At 40.0% G+C, this 20,852-nt stretch overlaps 1 protein-coding gene across 3 annotated transcripts in view; it reads right to left on the bottom strand.

The window, feature by feature from the left end:
* LOC5517368 overlaps nt 1-20,852 on the bottom strand; it is a 44,662-nt gene that overhangs the window by 14,663 nt on the left and 9,147 nt on the right. The window contains exons 5-24 of one of the 3 annotated variants that reach the window (XM_032361835.2): nt 10,504-10,567; nt 10,155-10,240; nt 8,592-8,646; nt 8,462-8,525; nt 7,591-7,691; nt 7,053-7,151; nt 6,429-6,500; nt 6,139-6,308; nt 5,296-5,374; nt 5,148-5,226; nt 4,726-4,777; nt 4,452-4,536; nt 4,191-4,259; nt 3,403-3,585; nt 2,571-2,627; nt 2,151-2,292; nt 1,532-1,825; nt 630-764; nt 196-503; nt 48-114 (exon numbers count right to left, since the gene is read on the bottom strand). In XM_032361835.2, coding sequence (XP_032217726.2) covers nt 48-114; nt 196-503; nt 630-764; nt 1,532-1,825; nt 2,151-2,292; nt 2,571-2,627; nt 3,403-3,585; nt 4,191-4,259; nt 4,452-4,536; nt 4,726-4,777; nt 5,148-5,226; nt 5,296-5,374; nt 6,139-6,308; nt 6,429-6,500; nt 7,053-7,151; nt 7,591-7,691; nt 8,462-8,525; nt 8,592-8,646; nt 10,155-10,240; nt 10,504-10,567 — 2,261 coding nt within the window. The remainder of the gene's footprint in view (nt 1-47; nt 115-195; nt 504-629; nt 765-1,531; nt 1,826-2,150; nt 2,293-2,570; nt 2,628-3,402; nt 3,586-4,190; nt 4,260-4,451; nt 4,537-4,725; nt 4,778-5,147; nt 5,227-5,295; nt 5,375-6,138; nt 6,309-6,428; nt 6,501-7,052; nt 7,152-7,590; nt 7,692-8,461; nt 8,526-8,591; nt 8,647-10,154; nt 10,241-10,503; nt 10,568-20,852) is intronic. The other 2 variants (XM_032361836.2, XM_048726692.1) reach the window with 2 other exon arrangements.

The raw sequence follows: 20,852 nt of genomic DNA, 5'->3' as shown, positions 1-20,852 counted from the left end.
CGTCCTCCCCATAAACATCGAACTTTGTTTAATGCTTCCTGTCTTACCAGGGCCTATTTGGTCTCGGCATTGACTTTTATGAGTAGAGGCACATTTTCCACGATAACAAAATGACTGTAAAAAAGAAAAGAAAAAGAAAACATAAACTCTTATTCGCCACAATAAATTAGCAATAGAAATTCGTAACATCCTCACATTATTGGCCAAGGCGTCAGACCCTGTGAACAAGTTCCACCGCTGACCATCTTCACTGTGGTACAACAGATACCCCGTCACGTGACCTTCGCCATAGATACCCTCGGTGCCGATAGCAGACACGCGTTTTATCACGCCCAGGTCAATTTGGACGAACGGACGCGTGTCATGGATGGTAGCACACCACGAGGAGAGGTGATCGCCAAGACGGACGCGCTGTGCGGGTTTGTTTGGTCGCGAACTGGACGCGGTAATTTGGTAGTCGCGTATTCGTCGCTCATTTGAAACACCGAGGCCATCAGAACAATCTGGATAAAAAACGATTACACTATTAATGTTTGAGACAAAACGTTTTCCCGTGTTTAATAAATTCGATGCAAATCGTTCACTCTACCCTGTTTAACAAAGTCGATGCAAATAATCGTTCACTCTACCTTGTTTAACAAAGTCGATGCGAATACGTTCGCTATCCGAGCAACCACTCCAAAGCACCACAGGTATCCCATTAATAGGGTAGCCATTGAAGGGGTGGACGCACATCCCTGTAGCTTTGTGCCGCAACACTTTTCCTGTGAACGAGATCAGTGATTATCTAAATCTTGCCAAGCATCAACACAACTTCAAGTAAAGATGCTGCAGATTTCTAAAGATAATCCGCTAGGTCTAGGCAGACTTGCCTTTAGACTTGCCGCAGGTCGCCCTCTTTGGTTTTTCCTTATATAAGCGCGAGATATAATGGGTGTCTTCTTCAATAACCAGTAAAAAAATCGGGTGCTCGGAGAGTTGTACGGCAGAAGCCAATTTCTAAAAAGCTGGCCAGCCGACTTTGAGAAAGCCTAACTTGCCTTATACAGACTGCATCATATATCAGATTTGCTAAGAAGTTTTGGTCATGAAAGATTGATATATATACATTACCCATCTATAATTCGATCGGTGTAAACCCATGCTTTTATCTGAACTCTCTTACGAATACTTTCGCTCATCAACGCATCATTAAATCCCTATATACTTGATCAATGCTCAACAATGACTGACTCGACAAGAAAATTTTGCCTGCTCATCCAATGCCTACTGACTCGTTTACCACTAACGCATAGTGCTTACATACTGAGTACTTAACAAAAACTCGTTTAATGAGCACCAACTCCAACTCGTTCTGTTGGACTGTCATACACTACTGCTTTACCACCTTTGCCATCGTTTAAGTATTCTCTAATTTTGCCATTTATTACCACAACCACACATACCCCGATCTTTTATCTCGTTCTGTACCCGCTACCTACGCAACCTTGTGACCCCTTATACCCCATATACAAATACCCGCTTTACTAACCGACTCGTTCGAATACTGCCTGGTCCTCGGTGCATCTGTTGTTCACAACCAGCTTGTTGACACTCACGCCATCATCCCCCGACTCAGACCTCGGACACACCATGTTCCCCGAGCACGTATGTCTCAACACACCGCTCGCGGACATCGCGAACTGGAAGTTAGCACCGTTACATGACTGTGCCTCGGTGAATACGAGCGCTGAATCGACTGACGAGTCACATTGATCAGATTCTGGCGACAAGCAAAGGTTGTTGAATGAGCGCAATGGTGTTGCAGTGCCGGGCTTTAGTGAATCTGTGAAAACAAATCGGTAGCTGTTGAATCATTGGGACAGGTATAGCCTCATTCGCAGGCAACGCTCTTCTACTCTCGAACTGGACAGAAGAGACACCCGTCCCCCCCCCCCCCCCCCCTACAATTTGTCTCGCCACGAGGCTTCCACGTTTGGCTTTTTAATTCGTTTTGGTTTTAGATTTCCCAACAACTAGAGATTGCTGCCGAGAAGTCCAAAACAACCAGGATCATAAGTCAGAATCACAGAACAACAACAACAACAAAAAAAACAACAACAACAACACTGAAAGAAAACAAACAAACAAAAATACAAACACAATCTCACCTGCAAGAGAACAGCCGTATATCTCGGCCCTCATGCAGATTGCTTTGCTCCAGTGTTGTGGGTTGATGCGAATAAACTGTGCTCTGATATGGTGTGCGAGGGAAGAGATTCGCATGCCTTCTTTATCATTACCGACAAGCTCCTAAAACAGATGTACGGCAGACGGACGGATAGATAAGCGGCAGACGGACGGATGACAGACGGATAAAGACGAACAAGGTAGTTTGATGACATTTTAGACACTATGATTGCCAGCATTTTGTTGTTGGAAAGGGAAAAAAGGAAACTGATAGACAGACAGGACAGTAGATCCGTAGAAATTGACTGGACGGACGGAAAGACAGAAAGATAGAAAGTCAGACTTTATGATTTAGAGATAGGGAACGTGTCATATGCTTGAAAGCATCTAAAGATACTCACATAGTCGGGATGGTGCACGCATGCTGTGCCATCGATCTTGAGGTCATCTACCGGACACTATGTCCCAACAGACAAAGTAACGAATTAATAATGATATCAGTCTAAAAACGTGAGCAATTCGTGGCTACTCCCCAGGATATGTTTTCCCTGCCATATCTAACTGTTTTGATTGATTTTTTTTCACAAGCAAAATAATCTTTTTTAACTATCGCCAATAAGAAAAATACAACATTCTCTAGCGCTTTTCAATATAAGTTCTTGAAAAGTCTTAAAGCTATTTCGATATGATTCCCACTAACAAGGGAATTACTGAGTTTCTTCATAAGGCCGTCGGCGATTTGCCGGAAAACAGCCGAATGTCTGACGGAAACTAACCGAGTTTTTTACGTTTTCAGTAAAGATCAGAATCAACCATGCCGCCGAAACTCACTAAAAAACCTATCAGAAAAGGCTCCAGTTGGGGAATAACTTCATTCATAATGGACTTTTATAGAGACCCTTTAAAATGGTAAGCCTATGCTCAAGTCTATCGAATAAATTATATTTTAGTGGAAAACTGTAAAAGGTCGTGCAAAAGGTTGCTGGGATTGTGCCAGATACAGGTTAATACGATGAAAAAAAAAACAATTAGGCGTCACGAACTTTTAGTGACAATGTCTTAATGTACCATGTACGTGCGTTCATAGGGGTACAACTAATGGAAATGTTTTTATATGGTTGTCTATTTGGTTTTCAAGTAAGTTAAAACACCGAGAACCCTAAACTTGTTCTTGATATGCAAGTCTTGTCAGGATAGTGCCGGAAAATGGCGTTGAGGACATTATTGTGTTACCTTGTGCGATTTGCCGTCACAGACTTCAGGAACATCACACGAATCTGCGGCTGCGCGACACGGCATACCGCTGGGCGCTATGCTGCAATTCCTGCAGCACTTGTCGCGACGATCGCTACATTGAGCATGCGCATAAAGTCTGCACGTGTGAGGGTTACAGCAGCGATCAACCATTCGACACACCTGGCGAAATGAGCAGCAAGACAGGTATAATGATCAAATATTCGATGCACCTGGCGAAATGAGCAGCAAGACAGGTATAATGATCAAATATTCGATGCACCTGGCGAAATGAGCAGCAAGACAGGTATAATGATCAAATATTCGATGCACCTGGCGAAATGAGCAGCAAGACAGGTATAATGATCAAATATTCGATGCACCTGGCGAAATGAGCAGCAGGACAGGTATAATGATCAAATATTCGATGCACCTGGCGAAATGAACAGCAGGACAGGTACAATAATGATCATATATTATTCGATACACTTGTTTAAGAGAACAGCAAGCGATACAATGGTCAACTATGACAATTGTCGATAAAAAAACACGTACACAAAAAAGAGAGAAGGGTAATTCCATAGATAAAATAATGAAATAAAAAGGTATAACGATAACTATTATTTGACATACGAGATACAATAATCACCGACAATTTCATTTTAGTAATAAGTGAAAATCAAAACATTTTGAGTTATAAAGCTCCACTATTCAACTTGCGCGTCTGCAAACGATGACTTGCGATTTCTATACTTTTCAGTTTTATGTGCACTATAGAATATTCTTACCTCTGGGGTTCCGCAATCGCATTGCTCGTTGCTTTCTTTAATGCCATTCCCACACCGATTAAAGATTTCCTATATCAAAACATGAATAAGTATTTATAAGTATTTAATTTTTTATTATTAACTTTGGAAAATGATTTGCCAATTTTCGGTATTATAACTTATGATTACAGTTGTGATCGATGACGTTTGACATTACGCTGCTGCCATGATTATGGAATCAAAAGTAACCAGAAGATGTTGTTGTGCTAGTGTCCTTCTTACCTCAGAGGGGGCGTTATTCAAACACTTGTCATCAATATTACGAAGATCTCTCATGTTGCAGTCGGAGAAGCCAGGAATGCGTGTTCTAGAAAGATATTAGGGTCAAGTTCAAACGTCGATTATCCATGAGCCGTATTCAATGCAAATGAATCGAGTCGATTGTTTCATCTTTATTTGCATGCATTTGCATTGAATACGGCTCAAGGATATACGACGTTTGAACTTAGCCTAAGCAACCATTTTATTGATGGAATGTGCTTGTACACAAACTTACTTGAAGGGCCCCATGATACATCCTCTCGGCGTGAGGCACTTGCAAGACTTGCCTTTATTTAAAAAGAAGATGCAAATAAATATGGTGTGCATAGACGGGCAGAACAAACACAATCGCAAAGGTGCGTAAAGAAGTAATGTGGGAGGAGTGGGTGGGGGGAGGGCTCTCGTTTAGCTACGCGCACGGTTATGATGGAAATCCATCCTCCAAGTTTTTTTTTTTGTGCTCACAAGAGTCTAGCATCGAGGATGTATACAAGCAGCTAGAGCTGCCTCAGTCGCTAAATTAAAAACCGAATGGATTCTCGATTATATGTACAATAACTTAGCCTTAAAAGAATTTCTAGTGTGAGGACTTGAATAAAAACAGGACGATTATTCTTATCTTAATGTTACACAGTATTGTTCTTATTTTAATTGTACCGTCGTGGTCCATGCCAAATGTATGGCCCATCTCATGTGACAGACCCAACCAAGGCCCGAGAAGATTCCAGTCATTCCACTAAACAGAAATAAAGTTTAGAGTATTTTTGTATGCGCAAAGCACCTTATCAGAATTTGATAAACTTACATAGACGACGCCTGTTGATTTGGTCGTGCAAACAGTAGTTTTGTAAGCCATTCCGCCATAGTCATCCCACAACTTGCCTCTGTTGACGGAGGAGTGTTCAGAGTATTTTTTAACAAGCTGTATCGAGGCATTTTATTTTGGTACATTGTGGTCTTGAGCTTTTTGACCGTAACGAGCCAAACATATATGCCAGGACATGACGGAAAAACATGACGTGACGCTTCAAATAAGCCCATTTCACATCGAATAAGGCGGAAAATTTCTCTGAGTACTTAGTAACTTATAGCAAACAAAATATCAATTCGACTTTTTTTAAATTGATGCGACTTTTTGTAAAGTGTCATTGAACTTTGAGCTTTTCGTCCCTGAGCTGATACACAGGGCAATGATAATCAAGGAAAAATGATCTTAAAAAGCCAAAATCTGGTTATGTGCACTTCGGCCTCACGTTATTTGTGTTTTAAAAATCAGTCCTTAATACAAGGAACCTATAGCCATTGTAAGAAATTGTGTCCAGGTTTTCCCGTCATGACATATGCTAGGAGATAGCTTGTATATGTGTACTTCACATAGTTAGATCTAACATCGCCAAACTAGAGCCACCCATGTCGGCTGTATCTTTTTTATGTAAAAGAGCAAAGTACACGACGTATAGTTCTTCCATTTATTTGCACGAAGCTCGAAGCTAAAAACGCAGTTGCTTAGAGGACCAATACTATTGTAGTAACTTCCATTTACCGCCAATCCTATTTTTACAGTAGGGGCTGTTGGGGGGGGGGGAGGGACAGATCCTCTTGTCCCTGTGCATGCTGCTATGGTAACAAGAGTTCGGTAATTCCTTACCTCAAAAGGTGAACGCCATCAAATTTGTCATAACGGAGTGGATGCTTCTCTCGGTATTTCTGAAAGTTCTCCAGATCCTCGCCCGCTTTATTTACAGGAGGGACAATATTGCTCTCGTTCCAAATCTCCAGCCCAGAGAGGATTATCCGAATGTTGATTTTCTGGTAAACCTTAACCAAAAAAGACAAATTCAGGGGTAAAAAAGGAGCACGCATGCACATTCCCCTTTGAGAATTACTGCTAGAAATAATCGTTCCTAGTAGAAAAGGAATAATTTAAAACGGGCTTACTTTGTCAATAGCATTGATAAGGTTGAGAACTCTGCGTTGAACGTCGCTACTGTTGTTGCCAAACTTTTTATACTAAAAGATAAAATTGAAGGGTGATTAGAGGAAAATAAGAAAATTGGAGGAAAGATGTGTCAATAATGGGGAATAAGAGGAAATTTTGTGCTTGGGAGTTTCATTTTGACAATATAATATAGGGTAGGCGTCGTCATGGAGCGATGCTTTACAATCTAAAACCAAACTAACAATTATCAAGATGATATGGTAAAAAAAAAAAATAACTAGGCACAAGCCGAGAAAAGGGATTATAGCACTTCAGGTGAGTTTAACAGCAATACCTACCCCGAAGGGATAATAAATTGGGAGTGCAAAAGCATTTTATAACCCTTAGAGAAAGCACGATAGGACAATGATAACCCCTGTCTACTTTAATGAAGAGTCCCCACCGGGTCTTCAGACTGTAACAATTTAATATCACTCAGGATATCCCCACGTTCACAGTTAAGTCAGTAAAGACTCCAGGACGTCGTACATAATGCTAGCTTAATATTCTTTCGAAATAGGTTTAAAGTCATTCTTTGTATCTAACAGGTTACAAAGGGAGGCCAAAAGCAAGAAAACACTTACGATATCATTGTCGACGATGACCATAAGTTCCATGTATCGGGTGCGCGGGGTCTTGATGAACGATCTGTACGCATGTTCAATCGCAGCTGATCGGCGAACCTTCAATATTACACACAATACAGAAAACCATTCTATTTCTATTTTAAAAAGTATGGCTAAGAAACAATGGGGTCGACAGCGAAAAAATAGAGAAGAAAACTATATGGCTTTTTTCGTTATCTAATGTGCAGTAATAAAAAAGGTGTGATTTTTTTCTCAAGGGGCCCCCTTTAGGAATATTTCCAGTGGAAATTCGCCGACATACAGGGTATGTATTGATAACGGTTTTGTTAACCCCTAACCATTCATCCCTGAAAGATCCCAAGAGACCAAACTTAATAAATTATTTCTCGCGGTTAGGTATATATTTTTCTGGAACCGCACAAAATAACACCAGGCAAGTGATACGAAAAATACTTTGAAAAAAATACGAGCTACGCTTTTAAGGTCTTTATGCCTTTAGGGTCTTATTTGGAGTTCGATAATGGCTGATACTGACCCTTTCCCGGTTTTCACGCGTGGAGAATGGGGAGGATCCTTTCGAGTCACGAAAGAAAGCTGGGGGCAAGATGTGATGACTTCCTGTCTCGTTTTTAACACCTGAAAAATGAAGGAGTAAATAAGAAGGGCAAAGTGAGGTGGAAAAGGGACTTATATACACTCTGTTTCTATAAGAACTTCTGATTTTAAGTTGAGGCTCGGCTGTTCTTATTTTTTTGGACAATTTAAGGCTGAATATGTTCTTAACGATGTTCTTAAATTAGATTATATATATATATCCATCATTTCTGCATATTGTTCTGTAATCACTAGGGTCTTGCATGCGGGTTTATACTGTTCGGCAAGTTCGTTGTCCACGTTGCCGATGTCGTATCGTTAATAAAGTCACTTATGTTTTTGTTAAAAACAATAAAATTTGATTCAGAATTCAATAGCAGCACGTGAAAATGCGTTCTGTCTAATAAATTTCAGCCGTTTCCCACCAAACCACGACGTGAAAAGTCCCAATTTTACGGTCAATTGAGGAAACGGACGTTTGCATTTTAAACTCCTCTAACTAAGTTAGCTACTGTAGATATGATGTCCTTAGTTTATTTTTATCTGCCTCTGAGGCTAAGTTCAAACGTCGTATTATCCATGAGCCGTGGTCAATGCAAATGAATCGAGTCGATTATTTTATCTTAATTTGCATTCATTTGCATTGAATACGGCTCATGGATAATACGACGTTGTAGTTAGTCTGACTATATTGTTTTGCTGATTTTATTGCAATTAAATTGGACTTGATTTTTAAAAGCGAACGCATCTCTTTCGATCTTGTCCTAGCGTCGCCGTCGTCCTTGCTTAAGGTCCCTATTATCTCTTCCTACCACAATTGAAGCGGGCTGGTTGATGCGCCATGGGCACTTGGGAAATCTTGTGAGCTCCTTTTGGCTAAAAAAAATGTTAGATGACACAAAGTTTTTGAAACAACAAAAAACACGGTCCGCAATTCTTTACCTTGTTTTTGACAGGCACGATCTCATATTCTTGACCACCACTTTCAATGGTTCCGCTGAAAAGGGAAATTTTACAGCAGCTTTGACTCAACGCGGTGTGGTTATCCATCAAAACTTGCCCTGCTGGCACGGTGCAATTTCAAAAAGCAGGGACAAAGCGTAGGAGTGGGGCACTGGGGGCACTTGCCCCCCCCCCCCCCATTTTTTTATTAAAAAATTTCAAGGAAATGACCAGTAGGGTCGTGACCGTGCCCCCAGTACTTTCTTAACACATTGACCCCTCAACCGGCCTGTACCGGCTTTGGGAAGTACCCACAACCCCAAAAATTCATAAATGCAAAATAAACACAGCAAGATAAAGATACTCACGCATCAGTCTAAGGAATAAATGATCTTGCAGATATGCATCCAACCAAGGTGTTGGCATCTACTCTTAAGCCAAATAATAGCACAGGTTCTTTGACAAATCTCAAATCGAACAAGGAGAGAAAAGCAGAACCACCCCTCTCAATAAAACGCTCAAAATACCACACAAGGGAGAGAGATCAGCAAACGCAGCTCAAGACACAAATAGATACCTTTATTCTGATCCTCCAGGTACATTTCCATGGCCTCAAAACACAATGTCCACTCCTTGAAGGATTGTACAACCACGAAGATGTCTTTACGTATTGCAAAGCATTCTGGGAGATCCAGGGGAAAATTCACTAGGGGAGGGCCAGTCAACACTCCTCTCCCCAAAGTCAGATGGTTTTTTATAAGTCTTTTCACCCCGAAGCCAAACAAATCAATTCCAGGTCATACAGACCCAGAATAGCAGTGTAAATAATTTTGCAATCAATTTGGTTTCAGAAAAGACAGCATTTAGGAGAGCTGTGGTGATTCATTAGAAAATTATTTTTTCATCCAGGCAAAGCCAAACAAGAAAAAATCATCATGAATCCACCTTTGCTTGCAAATATCCATAAGCAAAGCACTCAATTATGCCCCAAAAGACTTCATGATTTCCTGAGACACTCTCCAAATATGCTCATAGCTGTATTTTTGATGAAAAATACAAGCAACCATCAACTTGTGCTGGCTTTAGCACAACGACGAGGGATTAAAAGTGGGGACCGCAAAGCACTGTTGGAAAGCGCTGACTAGGTGCAGCTGTGTTTGACTTTGACGGGCTGTATAAAACTCCGAATAGGGGGGGGGGGGGGGAGGTATCTGTTTTCAGTCTGTTTTTTTGTAAATTCAGCTCAAAAATAGCCAGGAGCCAATGGGTTAATGTTGTATCGCGCCCCCAATATTTTGAGGTTGGATAAAAAGTTCTTCGAGGGTTAGGATTAAATTTTACACGTATATGAACTGAGGACCTAGAGTTAGGCGAATACGCCAAACAAACAAATAAGATTCAAATGTTCCTTTTCTATCTGCGAGCTCTTCCTATTTGTGCGATTATTGAGTAAAAGAACTAGGTATTAGGAATTGGAAATAAGGTCACTGAATCATCCTCGCGAACCCTAGGCGTCGGTCTCCGCGCAGCCCTGGGTCCCCGAGGATGTCACTGAATTTGTACCTGAGGCCGTCACACGTGTCCAGAACCACAGCAGAATCCACGCCACCAGCCACGTAACCTTGGTAATGACAGTTCCGGACATGGCTCTGGAATGACCGATATGATTTATGGACCACACAATAAAAGTATAAAGGGGAAATTTATAAAAATGCTTCCCTGGGTCTTCTTTCCCTAATAATATTGATGCAGAATGAATTAAGACAGCATGAGATGCGTAGAACTGTTTTGTTTATTCGAATTCCATGCAATAACGTCTCCTGTTGTGATTAAGATAATTTAAACAGAGAGGAAATTTGTATCTCAATAGCTCAAATTGAATAAAAACATGCGAAATGCGATTTGAACTCACATTAATAGATTCTTCTTCGTTGCTGTTCAATGTTCTCAAGACAAACTTCTCTGGAATGATCAATCTGCGAGAAAGGAGCCATCTTTGATTATCGACTACCGACTAATGTGTAGACCGTGTCCTAAATAGCTCTTGAAGCATAATGGTTTTACCCGCAGAAAGCCGCTTATTCCACTGGCAGTTTCTATAAATCACTTTAATATCAGAGCTACTCAGTATAATATAAAGCTGATATAAAGAACAGATACTACACTTGATCGTAGCCAGAAGGATCTGGCAAGGGCACCCAACGACCATTTTCGGTCGAATATCTGTTCGGAAACAAGGTCACCTACGGATTTCGGGGTCGGACTAAAAATGTCTACTTTTTTCGGAATGTGTATTTCTAGATCACCTATGTTTCTCGGGAAGAGAGCTGGATCACCTATGTTTTTCGGAGTTACTTTCCTTACCACCATCACCATTTTCGGGAGATTTTTACGTCCCACATGCTTTAAAAAAAGGAACCCTAGTATTTTCGGGAGCGAGTATACAAGGGACATTACCTAGAAATTTCGCTTTAAGGATCTTAGAATCGCTTTCGGATGCCTCGGGATGAGTAACTAGATTTTTTGGATGGCTGTTATTTCGCCTAGCAAATCCGAACAGATAAAAAAATATCTAAGAAACCTCCATATTGTATAAAAATGACTTCAAACGAATAAAAACGACATCTTAACTCATTTTAGGCCGGTTGTGAAATTTTCGTCGTTGGGTGCCCTTGATCTGGTTCGCTCTTTATTGAGCCTTCGACGTTTTAGGTCTTCCGGTTACCCTTTATTGCAAAGATTCTCCTCTTCTTACTTTTTGGTTCATAACCAAAACCATCACTCTAGCTTAACTATATCAACATCAGGTGATAATCCAACATTCTAATATCACTAAACAAACAATAACTAATGGTTCAATAAACTCTGTTTAATTATATCATTGTTTACAAAAAGCACATTCACTTAATAATTGATTTAACTTTATTGGTTCGATAATAAAAAAATGAAATAAAATAAAAAAGAAAAACAATTCGAATAGGAACAATCTTCCTCTATTCGTTTGGCTCTGTGATTCCATATTGTTGTCAAAAAAGGTCTTTGTTAGGTGTTCTTAGGGAAGTGTTCTTAGAGAAGTGTTTATGGAAAGTGTTTTTAGAGAAGTGTTCTTGGAAAGTGTTCTTAGGGATAGGACTGCAACTTCTCTTTGTTTATTGGGTCCTTGATACGTTCTTCTACATAGCAACTCTTTTAAAGCTTTTCTGAACTCAGGAATTCTCCAAGAGTAAACTATAACGTTTAAAAACGAGTTGCTAAGTAATAGAAAGTACGAACAATACATTTTAAGAAATGCTGATGTATTCGTCCGGCACTCTTTTTTGATGAACAAATTCATTGACGTGTGTGGCAACCATGCAACGAGAGACGTTGCAATAAGAATGAATAGAGTCGTCGACAGTTTTTTGTTCTTGTCGCGATTATCGCCTGTGCCATTCATGGCATTGAAGAAGACTCTTTTGATCCAGATTGCTACATAAGACATTACTATTACTCCAAATTCTAATGAAAATGAAATGTAAGGAACGATTTTGAAGCCCTGAATGTCAGCTATGAAATAAAGAAGCACTAGTCCTGATAAAACAATTGATGTCATCCAGGCTCCGGCGATTGCTACAATGTAATGTTTGTTTTCGGCTTGTCTGTGTCGAAACGGGAACAGAATGGCAGCCGCTCTTTCCATCGCAATAAGACACAATGAAAACATTGAAACGTTCAGGAACAATTGGCATACGGCAGTGACTACCTTTTGGAGTGTGTTTTTGGGTAACCTATCATCGGAAACGGTAGTCATGTATACCACTCCCCACAGCCCCGTCAGAAGGTCAGCCACTGTCAGGTTGACAAGAAGATACCTGGACTTCTTGATGCGCAACTTCTTTCCGAGAAAAATCACCAAGGCCAGCGAATTGGCAACGATAATACAAAGCCTTTCTATTGCAAGAACAACTTGTATTGGAATATACTTTGGGCTATTTGCAGTTATACATTCTGTCTTGTTGTTCATTGTGTCAGATCTCTAGGTCTTATTTTCGAAGGGCGTCGTATGCTGGGTTGTTCGCGCGAGAGGTTGATTAAGTGTGGTATAAGTCTGGCAAACACGGACCTTTTAATCATATTGTTTAACCCAAAATTTGAAATGACACCTCAAAATGAAGGCTTTATTGGTGCATATGTGCTTCACCAGTTCTCAAAAACAAATATAGAGAAACTACATCGAGTAAACATAATATATTATTTCTTGTCATGATTGGCACAAAGCTGGACTTAAAGAGAGATTAATAGACGGCAGCTCAACCATTAGGGATTACAGCAAGATTTTCTGGCAACCTTTATATAAGGCAAATAAAAAAAATATAAGAAAAAAAACAACCCGAATAGTCATATCAGCAAATTTGGGTGATGTTTTACCCCATTTCCCCAAGTCAACACTTTTATTGACATAGAAAAACTGCTATTAATTATAGAAACGTTTTTTCTATATTAACTATATCGACTATTTACCTAGCAGCATAGTGCAATATTACTTTTTGTCCACCTTTTGTACAAGGCGGAAACTCCTAAAACCCAATGCAATCAATTAGAGAGTGTTTTATATTAGTTTAGAATTTTAAACGCACTAATAAGACGATAAGAAAGGGAAATGTCATTTATTGAACATCTTACAAATCATACCAATTCATCAATCAATAGTTTTATTTTCAGAGTGAACATTTGAGCCATGTGTAAAAGTTTTGTAACAAATGGCCCTCTCTGACTTCGCTCATACTTTTAATAGCTATCCATCATTGATTTGCAGAGAAACTCGGTGTCTCTATTATTTTTCTAATTCTTGGTTTGAACATATTCGTTATCGTAGTAGAGTACTCTCAGGGATATGACAGCAGGTTCTATATTTTGACTCTGGCATGTGTACCTCGTCTTCGATTGAGTTGGTTTGTTCCAAAAAACTAGATCTTAAAAAAAAAAGTATTTAAACTGTATCTCATCATGATGATGTAAACGTTCAAAAATTGTATGACATAATAATAGGCCTATGTTTTCCTTTCAAACCTCAACACTCCAAACAATATCCAGGGCAAAGGCGCTGTATGGTTTGTTGTACTCTCAGGGATATGACAGCAGGTTCTATATTTTGACTCTGGCATGTGTACCTCGTCTTCGATTGAGTTGGTTTGTTCCAAAAAACTAGATCTTTCAGGGCTTTTTTGAACTCTGGCATTCTAAGATAATAAACTATAACGTTAAGAAATGAGTTGCTTAGAAGTAAAATGTAAGTTAAGTTTGTGGAAATGAGAGATGATCTAGTTTTATAACACGCTTTTTCGATAAAAAAAATTCAAGATATGAGATGGCAGCCATGTTATCAGCACGTCGCGATGAGAATAAACATAGTCGTGGACAGGTTTTTGCTCTCGTTTGGATTCTCATTTACGCTACCCATTGGGTTTAAAAAGACTCGTTTGACCCAGATTGCTAGGTAAGAGATGGTAATCAATCCTCATTCTAATGCAATCGCAATATAAGGCATGACTTCCGAAGATTCTACACTAGCTGAGTAATAAAGAAATACTAGCCTTGACAGAACGAGTGATACAACACACAATGCGGTAATCAATCCACATCCTAATGCAACCGCGGGAATAGAATAGCAAGGGCTCTTTCCAACGCAATGGAACACAGTGAAAGCATTGAAACGTTCATGAACCATATACACATGGATGAAAGTAAATTTTCCCAAGACGTTTGTGGTGATTTAGTGCCCAGGACTGACATAAACACAACCCCCGAGAGACCCGTCAGAAGATCAGCCACTGTCAAGTTGACGAGAAGATACTTGGACTTCTTGAGTCGCAACTTCTTTCCAAGAAAAATCACCAAAGCCAGCGAATTGGCAACGATAATGCACACTCTTTCTGGACCAAGCACGGTCAGAAGAGCAATATTCTCTGATTTGCTTGCTCCTATACAGCGTTTGGTCGTGTTATCCATAGTTGATCAAAAGATTGCAATTCTGATCTTGAGATTGGTGTTTGTCGGCCTTTTGGGTTTGGAGTTTGACTCCAGATTGACTCCAGAGCGAAGAACTTTTTTTAATGTCAAACAATCGAAAGTCATCTCCTTGACATGGAAACGAGGCGACCTAACAGTATTGGTTTTAGCGGGACGTCAAGAAAATGATCCCTAGAGGAGTGCTAGTATCCACAAAAGGTATAACGCTAGGTTTTTTCTTCGCATATCCCCAAGGCCAGCTCAACACTTGGTTCAAGAATAGCAGTGCAGCAGGCCTCAAAAGTTTTTTTTTTTGGTGGGGGGGGGGGGGGGGCGATACATAAACTTAAAGAAAATATTGGGGGCACAGCCAAGCCTCTATTGGTCATTTCCTTATAATTTTCTAGAAATGGTGGGGGCGCGTGCTCCCAGTGCCCCACCCCCTGCTGCGGCCCTGAGTGGTAGTAAGTTCATTATTTGTACGGAATTTGCATCATGGGCTTTGCGTTTCAAATCAAATAGACCCAGAACAACAGTGTAAACAACACTGGAATCAGTTTGGTTTCAGAAAAGACAGCATTAAGGAGAGTGATTCAGCTGCATGATTTTCTTATTCGGTCAAAGCCAAACAAGGTTCCCAATGAATCCACCATTGATTGCAAACATAGATCCATAAACAGAGCATTCAATTATGCCCAAATACAGCCGTGCCTAAATATGAAAAAGCTGTTTGATATATTGAATAAAATAAAAATAAAAATACAAGCAGCTGTCAACTTATGCTAGGTTTAGCAGTCACTCTATTTTTTATTCGAACGTCTAATTTTCAGTTGAGGCTGAGCCGTTCATATTTGAATGGAGCTTTTTAAGGCTGAATATGTTAAAGATGTTTTTAAGTTCTAGTGTATGTAAGTATATAATACCCAATGAATTATTGGGAAGAGAATTACACTAATATCATCAATAGAAATAAAAAAGGCTGTTACTACGAGCACAATTTGATTCTGCATTTTAGAACGCATCAGGACTAAAAAAAAAAAATGCTGCTATCTGAGCCTCGCCAAGTTCTTAGCATGTTCTTAAATTTTGGTGAAATCTCAGGCTTGAGTTCTTATAAAATAGGTTCATTAAAAAAAGTGTACAAAGATTAGGAATAAGAAATGGGACCACAAGGCATTGTTGGAAGCTTGCATATGCTTCACTTTGATGGGTTCATTATTCCAGAAAAATAGACAATATCCAAGTCGATGTATTAAACGAGCAGGAATCAAAGGGAGCAACAGTTGCAGCTAAAATTATTATTTTGATTAAGGAAGATAGAAACAAAAAAAAAGTATTTAAACTGTATCTCATCATCATGATGTAAACGTTCAAAAATTGTATGACATAATAATAGGCCTATGTTTTCCTTTCAAACCTCAACACTTCAAATCATATCCAGGGCAAAGGCGCTGTATGGTTTGTTGTAGTTTGCAGTATGAATTTCAATTGTTGAAATGATAATTATACGAGACAATCTAAGATTTGGAATGACCACAAACCTTATCAACTTTATTAGATAGTATTGACAAACATAAATTAATACGATTCACTTTACGAAGAATAAGAAAAATACACGTCGTGTTAAATATTAAAATTAAACTGAACAATTTTCTTTATTCTAAACTCTGACAGGAACCTATCCGGTTAGGTTGTTTTTGCTTGCGCTGATAAAAAAAAAAGAAGAGGGATTGCTCGAGGGCAGTAGAGGAAATCTCGCTCGCGCAACAGTCATAGCGCGCGGACTGCCGTTGCCATAAGTAAGGACTTATATTGGTATATTTACATTTGTAAGCGGTAAAAACAAACATGTTTATACTTTTCACTCTTTAGCCTAGTTTTCTACATCTGGCTCTTCTCGTTGTTCCTGTACTTGGCGCCGTGAATTTGTTCTTTGACAAAACAGCTCCTTCAGTGCTTTTTGAAACTCTGGGATTCTCAGATAATAAACTAGAACGTTTAAAAACGAGTTGGCCAGTCTTAAAAAGTACGATACGTATGCTACTACATATATTGATTTCGTTTTCCAGCACTCGTTTGGCTTGAAAAATAGATTCAGAATTACACTAGGTAGCCATGTTATAAGTGAAGTCGCGATGAGAATAATCAGTGTCATAGACAGTTTTTTGTTTTCGTTTCTATTTTCACTTGCGTCGCTCATCGGATTGAAGAACACTCGTTTGACCCATATTATAAAGTATGAAATGATTATTAATTCACTCTCTACTGAAAAACAAGTGAGATATATGATACCAATGCCAGATGATTGGCAGAAAAAGTGATAGATACGAGCCATGCAGCGGCGATCGCAGCAAAGAAGTGCTTGTTCTCCGCTTGTCTATGTCGAAATGGGAATATGATAGCGAAACCTCTTTCCATTGCGATAACGCACAAGGACATCATAGAATGAGTAAGAAACAAGCGGCCCAAAATGACGCACAGTCTTTCCCACTTATTCTGTGGCTGTCTGTCGTTAGGCAAAACTGCCATGTAGGCCAATCCAGCGACCCCTGTGAGAAGATCAGCCAATGTCAGGTTGACGAGAAGATACTTGGACTTCTTGAGTCGCAACTTCTTTCCAAGAAAAATAACCAAAGCCAGCGAATTGGCAACGATAATGCACGCACTCTTTCTAGACCAAGCACGGCTTGTATTCCATAATTTTCCGATTTGCTTGCCTCGACGCACTGCGTTTTGTTGTCCATAGCTTGCCTTACGAGTATATCGCAATATTAAAAAAGTCACCCGCTTTTTCTACGCGGATTACTATATTTCTTATAGTGACAATGTCGAAGGCTGACTTGACCTGCTCTGCGCCTACACGTACAACCGCACAAACAGCATATATATATAATTATGTTTTAATGAGGATGAATCACAATAAGTTGACTTTCGATTACTTCTATTGACTGTCCAGTGGCAGCTTTATGATTAAAAACATAATATAAGAACGTACGGTAATGGTAATTAAATGGGAGTTTAATATCAAGATCCTCAGCCACGACGTACCATGACTCGAAACTTATTAACTTTTTTTTACTCTGGGATAAGAAACACGGATTTAATTATCTTTTTGACTGTTTTACCTAACAAATATGGTCATCAACACTTTTTGTTTTATTTCTCATCCTTTAGAAAATTAAATTTTATTTTCTTCTTCATGTTTTTCTTTGACTTTCCTCGACCGCATCAACACCACCATCGCAACAAAACGTAACTTTCACCAATTGAAAAGCACTAAGCCGTAATCGACAGGTTCACATCAACAAAAAACAAGACAGCATCCAACTTTATATGTTTCGACATAGTGGAATTCTACCCATCCATCAGCCAAGAACTCCTAAACTTCGCCGCTGACTACGACTGCATCACCGCTGAAGAAAAAAACATCATAACCCACGCCAACAGCTCTAACCTAGTTCACAACCAAACACCCTGGCACAAAAAAGGGAACTCGACATTCGACGTGACAATGGGAAGCTACGACGGCGCTGAAACATGCGAACTTGTAGGCAACTTTCCCCCCTCTCCCAACTTCAAGACCTTAACATCAACGTAGGACTCTACCGCGACGACGGACTAGCCTGTCACAAGCGCCACACCTAAAAACACAGAAAATATCAAGAAAGAACTATGCCGTATCTTCAACAACAACGGACTGCGAATCACCATAGAAGCCAACAAGCGAGTAGTCAACTTCTAGACGTCACATTCGACCTGAACCGCAACACCTACCAGCCTTTCACCAAACCGAACGCCCCACTACAGTACGTCCACCGCGAGAGCAACCACCCACCTACCATCACAAAGAATATCCCTGCCAGTATCAACAAACGCTTATCTACACTATCATCAGACAAAGAAACCTTCGACCAAGCCGCCCCGCCATACCAGAAAGCACTCGACGTAAGTGGATATAACTACACGCTGCACTACGAACCAAACACCACAAACAAACGCAAGAACCGCCAGCGCAACAACATCATCTGGTACAACCCCCCTTTTAGCAAGAACACAAACACCAACATCGGCCACAGATTCCTTTCACTCATAGACAAGCACTTCCCTAAAGACCACAACACAATCAAAATCAGTTATAGCTGCATGAGCAACAAGCAGATAATTGACAGCCACAACAAACGCATAATCGCCTCATCAATAACAACCGAAGACGCCACAACCTCCCCTTGCCACCGCCAATAACAAAACATGCAACTGCAGACAAAAGAACGCGTGCCCCCTTGACTGAAACTGCCTCAAATCATCTGTTACCTACCAAGCCACTGTAACAAGAAAGGACAACAACACCCCCGAAACCTACGTAGGACTAACCGAGAACGAATTCAAGACAAGATATAGAAACCGGGTGATGAGGGCCTTATCATTCGAAACACGCTTCATATACGAATCGTCTCCCTAGTTTTTTCCCCTTTTTACTCCCACCATCATCGCCGCTTTTCCCCTAGCTTTCCCCTAAGTCTCCCGCTTTATTCTCCAGGTTCGTATATGACCAACCAATAGACCTCGCCCCCTGATGAGAAGTCTTGGTTGGCGTTATATGCCTTTAGTTCTACATTTCTTTGAAATTACCTACACACTTTCGTCTTATTGGTATTATTTTGTTATGTTTATTTTGCATATACATGCCGGTTGTTTTCTTCATGCCTTTGCCTTTTCCCCCTTATCTCTTACCACCGATTATCGCTTCATCTAGGGTAAACTATATCCTTCCTGTCTTGTTAACGTTTCAGCGTCATCTCCACTCTCACCGCGATCCCTTTGTCGCCTCCCGCGCCCCTACTTCATCTTCTTCTCGCCGTTTTACTAGCATCATTTTCCATTGTCCGCAATACTTCCTTTCACCGCTACAGTATTTCATATTTTTTCTCGGCGTTTTCGCAACACTCATTCAATCTCTATTATTGTTTAATTTCACCTGTCAATCATACCACTTACACATAACCTGATAACCCTATCACCCCTTCCCCTTCTTTCACACTGCAACTTCACAAACATAAACTAAGTTTCACTATTCGCTACACAACCACCCCTACACCTAGTTATCTCAACCTATCACCATCTTCATCTTCTATCACCGCCTTCCTATATACTACAATACCACACTCACTCACTCTCTCATAACGATATATTATCACCCACATTTACACCATAACCTCACAAAGTTTAAATCGACCTCCGCACCACTACCATTTTAACACACGCAGACCCATTACGCTAAATTATAAACCTTATCTACTCCACATCTCCCTTACCACCACTCTTACCTATACACCGTACCAATTTTTCCACACCAACACAGCCATTAGCCATCTCCATCTCCATACCACACCACACCATATTATATTTTTTTTCACCTACCCACCACATACTACCACAACCTATTCTATAGTCCCACTTTATATTTTAAACAACCTCCACCACCTACTAGTCTAACCTATCCACCTTTTCACCGTAATTACATTACTACCATCTCCACTCTACATTACCTTACTAGCCATCCTTCACCATCACCCTCCAACATCACCACTTTAGGCCCCTACGTCTTGGTACGAATACCCGATCCAAACCAAAAAGAAAAACTTATCATTATTCGCCAACCCAAGCTATCAACTTTAAACAAGCGTAACGAGCTAGTGTCTTCGTGCCGCCACAGGAACAAAGCCTTGTTATGCAACAGCTGAACTATTCAATTTCATCATAACAGCCATTCAAATTTCACGCCCTATTTTTATGTTAATTTATACATAGATAGTATATAAGTGATGGTAGTAATATATCTTAATAAATCTCCTGATGAGTGGGCAACCACGAAACAGGCTTGTAGAGATGAGACGGTAGCTCGCGTGTTTTTTCCTACAAACCAAGATATATCCCGCTCTACACCTATGTATTGAGCACTATTATATGAACGCCTGCACTCACGCATTATATATATATAACCCATACAGTAACATACGATATAAACTATTTACAAACAAAGCCTTTTCCCCAAATCTCTATTGTAATAACTTCGGATTAGGCTTTAAAGCGTCGTCTTTAGAATCAAGAAGAGTTACCGTAAAAACACTATTTCATCAAAGATTATTACTGAACGATAACAAGAATCTGCCTTCCGAATTTTTTGCCTATACTCCTTCGTTGCCCCTTGGTAACCCAAGTGATCTCAGAAATATGACAGCTGGCTCTAGTTCTAGTATGTTCTCCTGCGGCCCG

Source organism: Nematostella vectensis, chromosome 1, assembly GCF_932526225.1.
Source record: "Nematostella vectensis chromosome 1, jaNemVect1.1, whole genome shotgun sequence".
Classification (NCBI taxonomy): Eukaryota; Metazoa; Cnidaria; class Anthozoa; order Actiniaria; family Edwardsiidae; genus Nematostella; species Nematostella vectensis.
The sequence above is the reverse complement of the archived record's forward strand: the minus strand, read 5'-3'. Positions and strand labels throughout refer to the sequence as shown.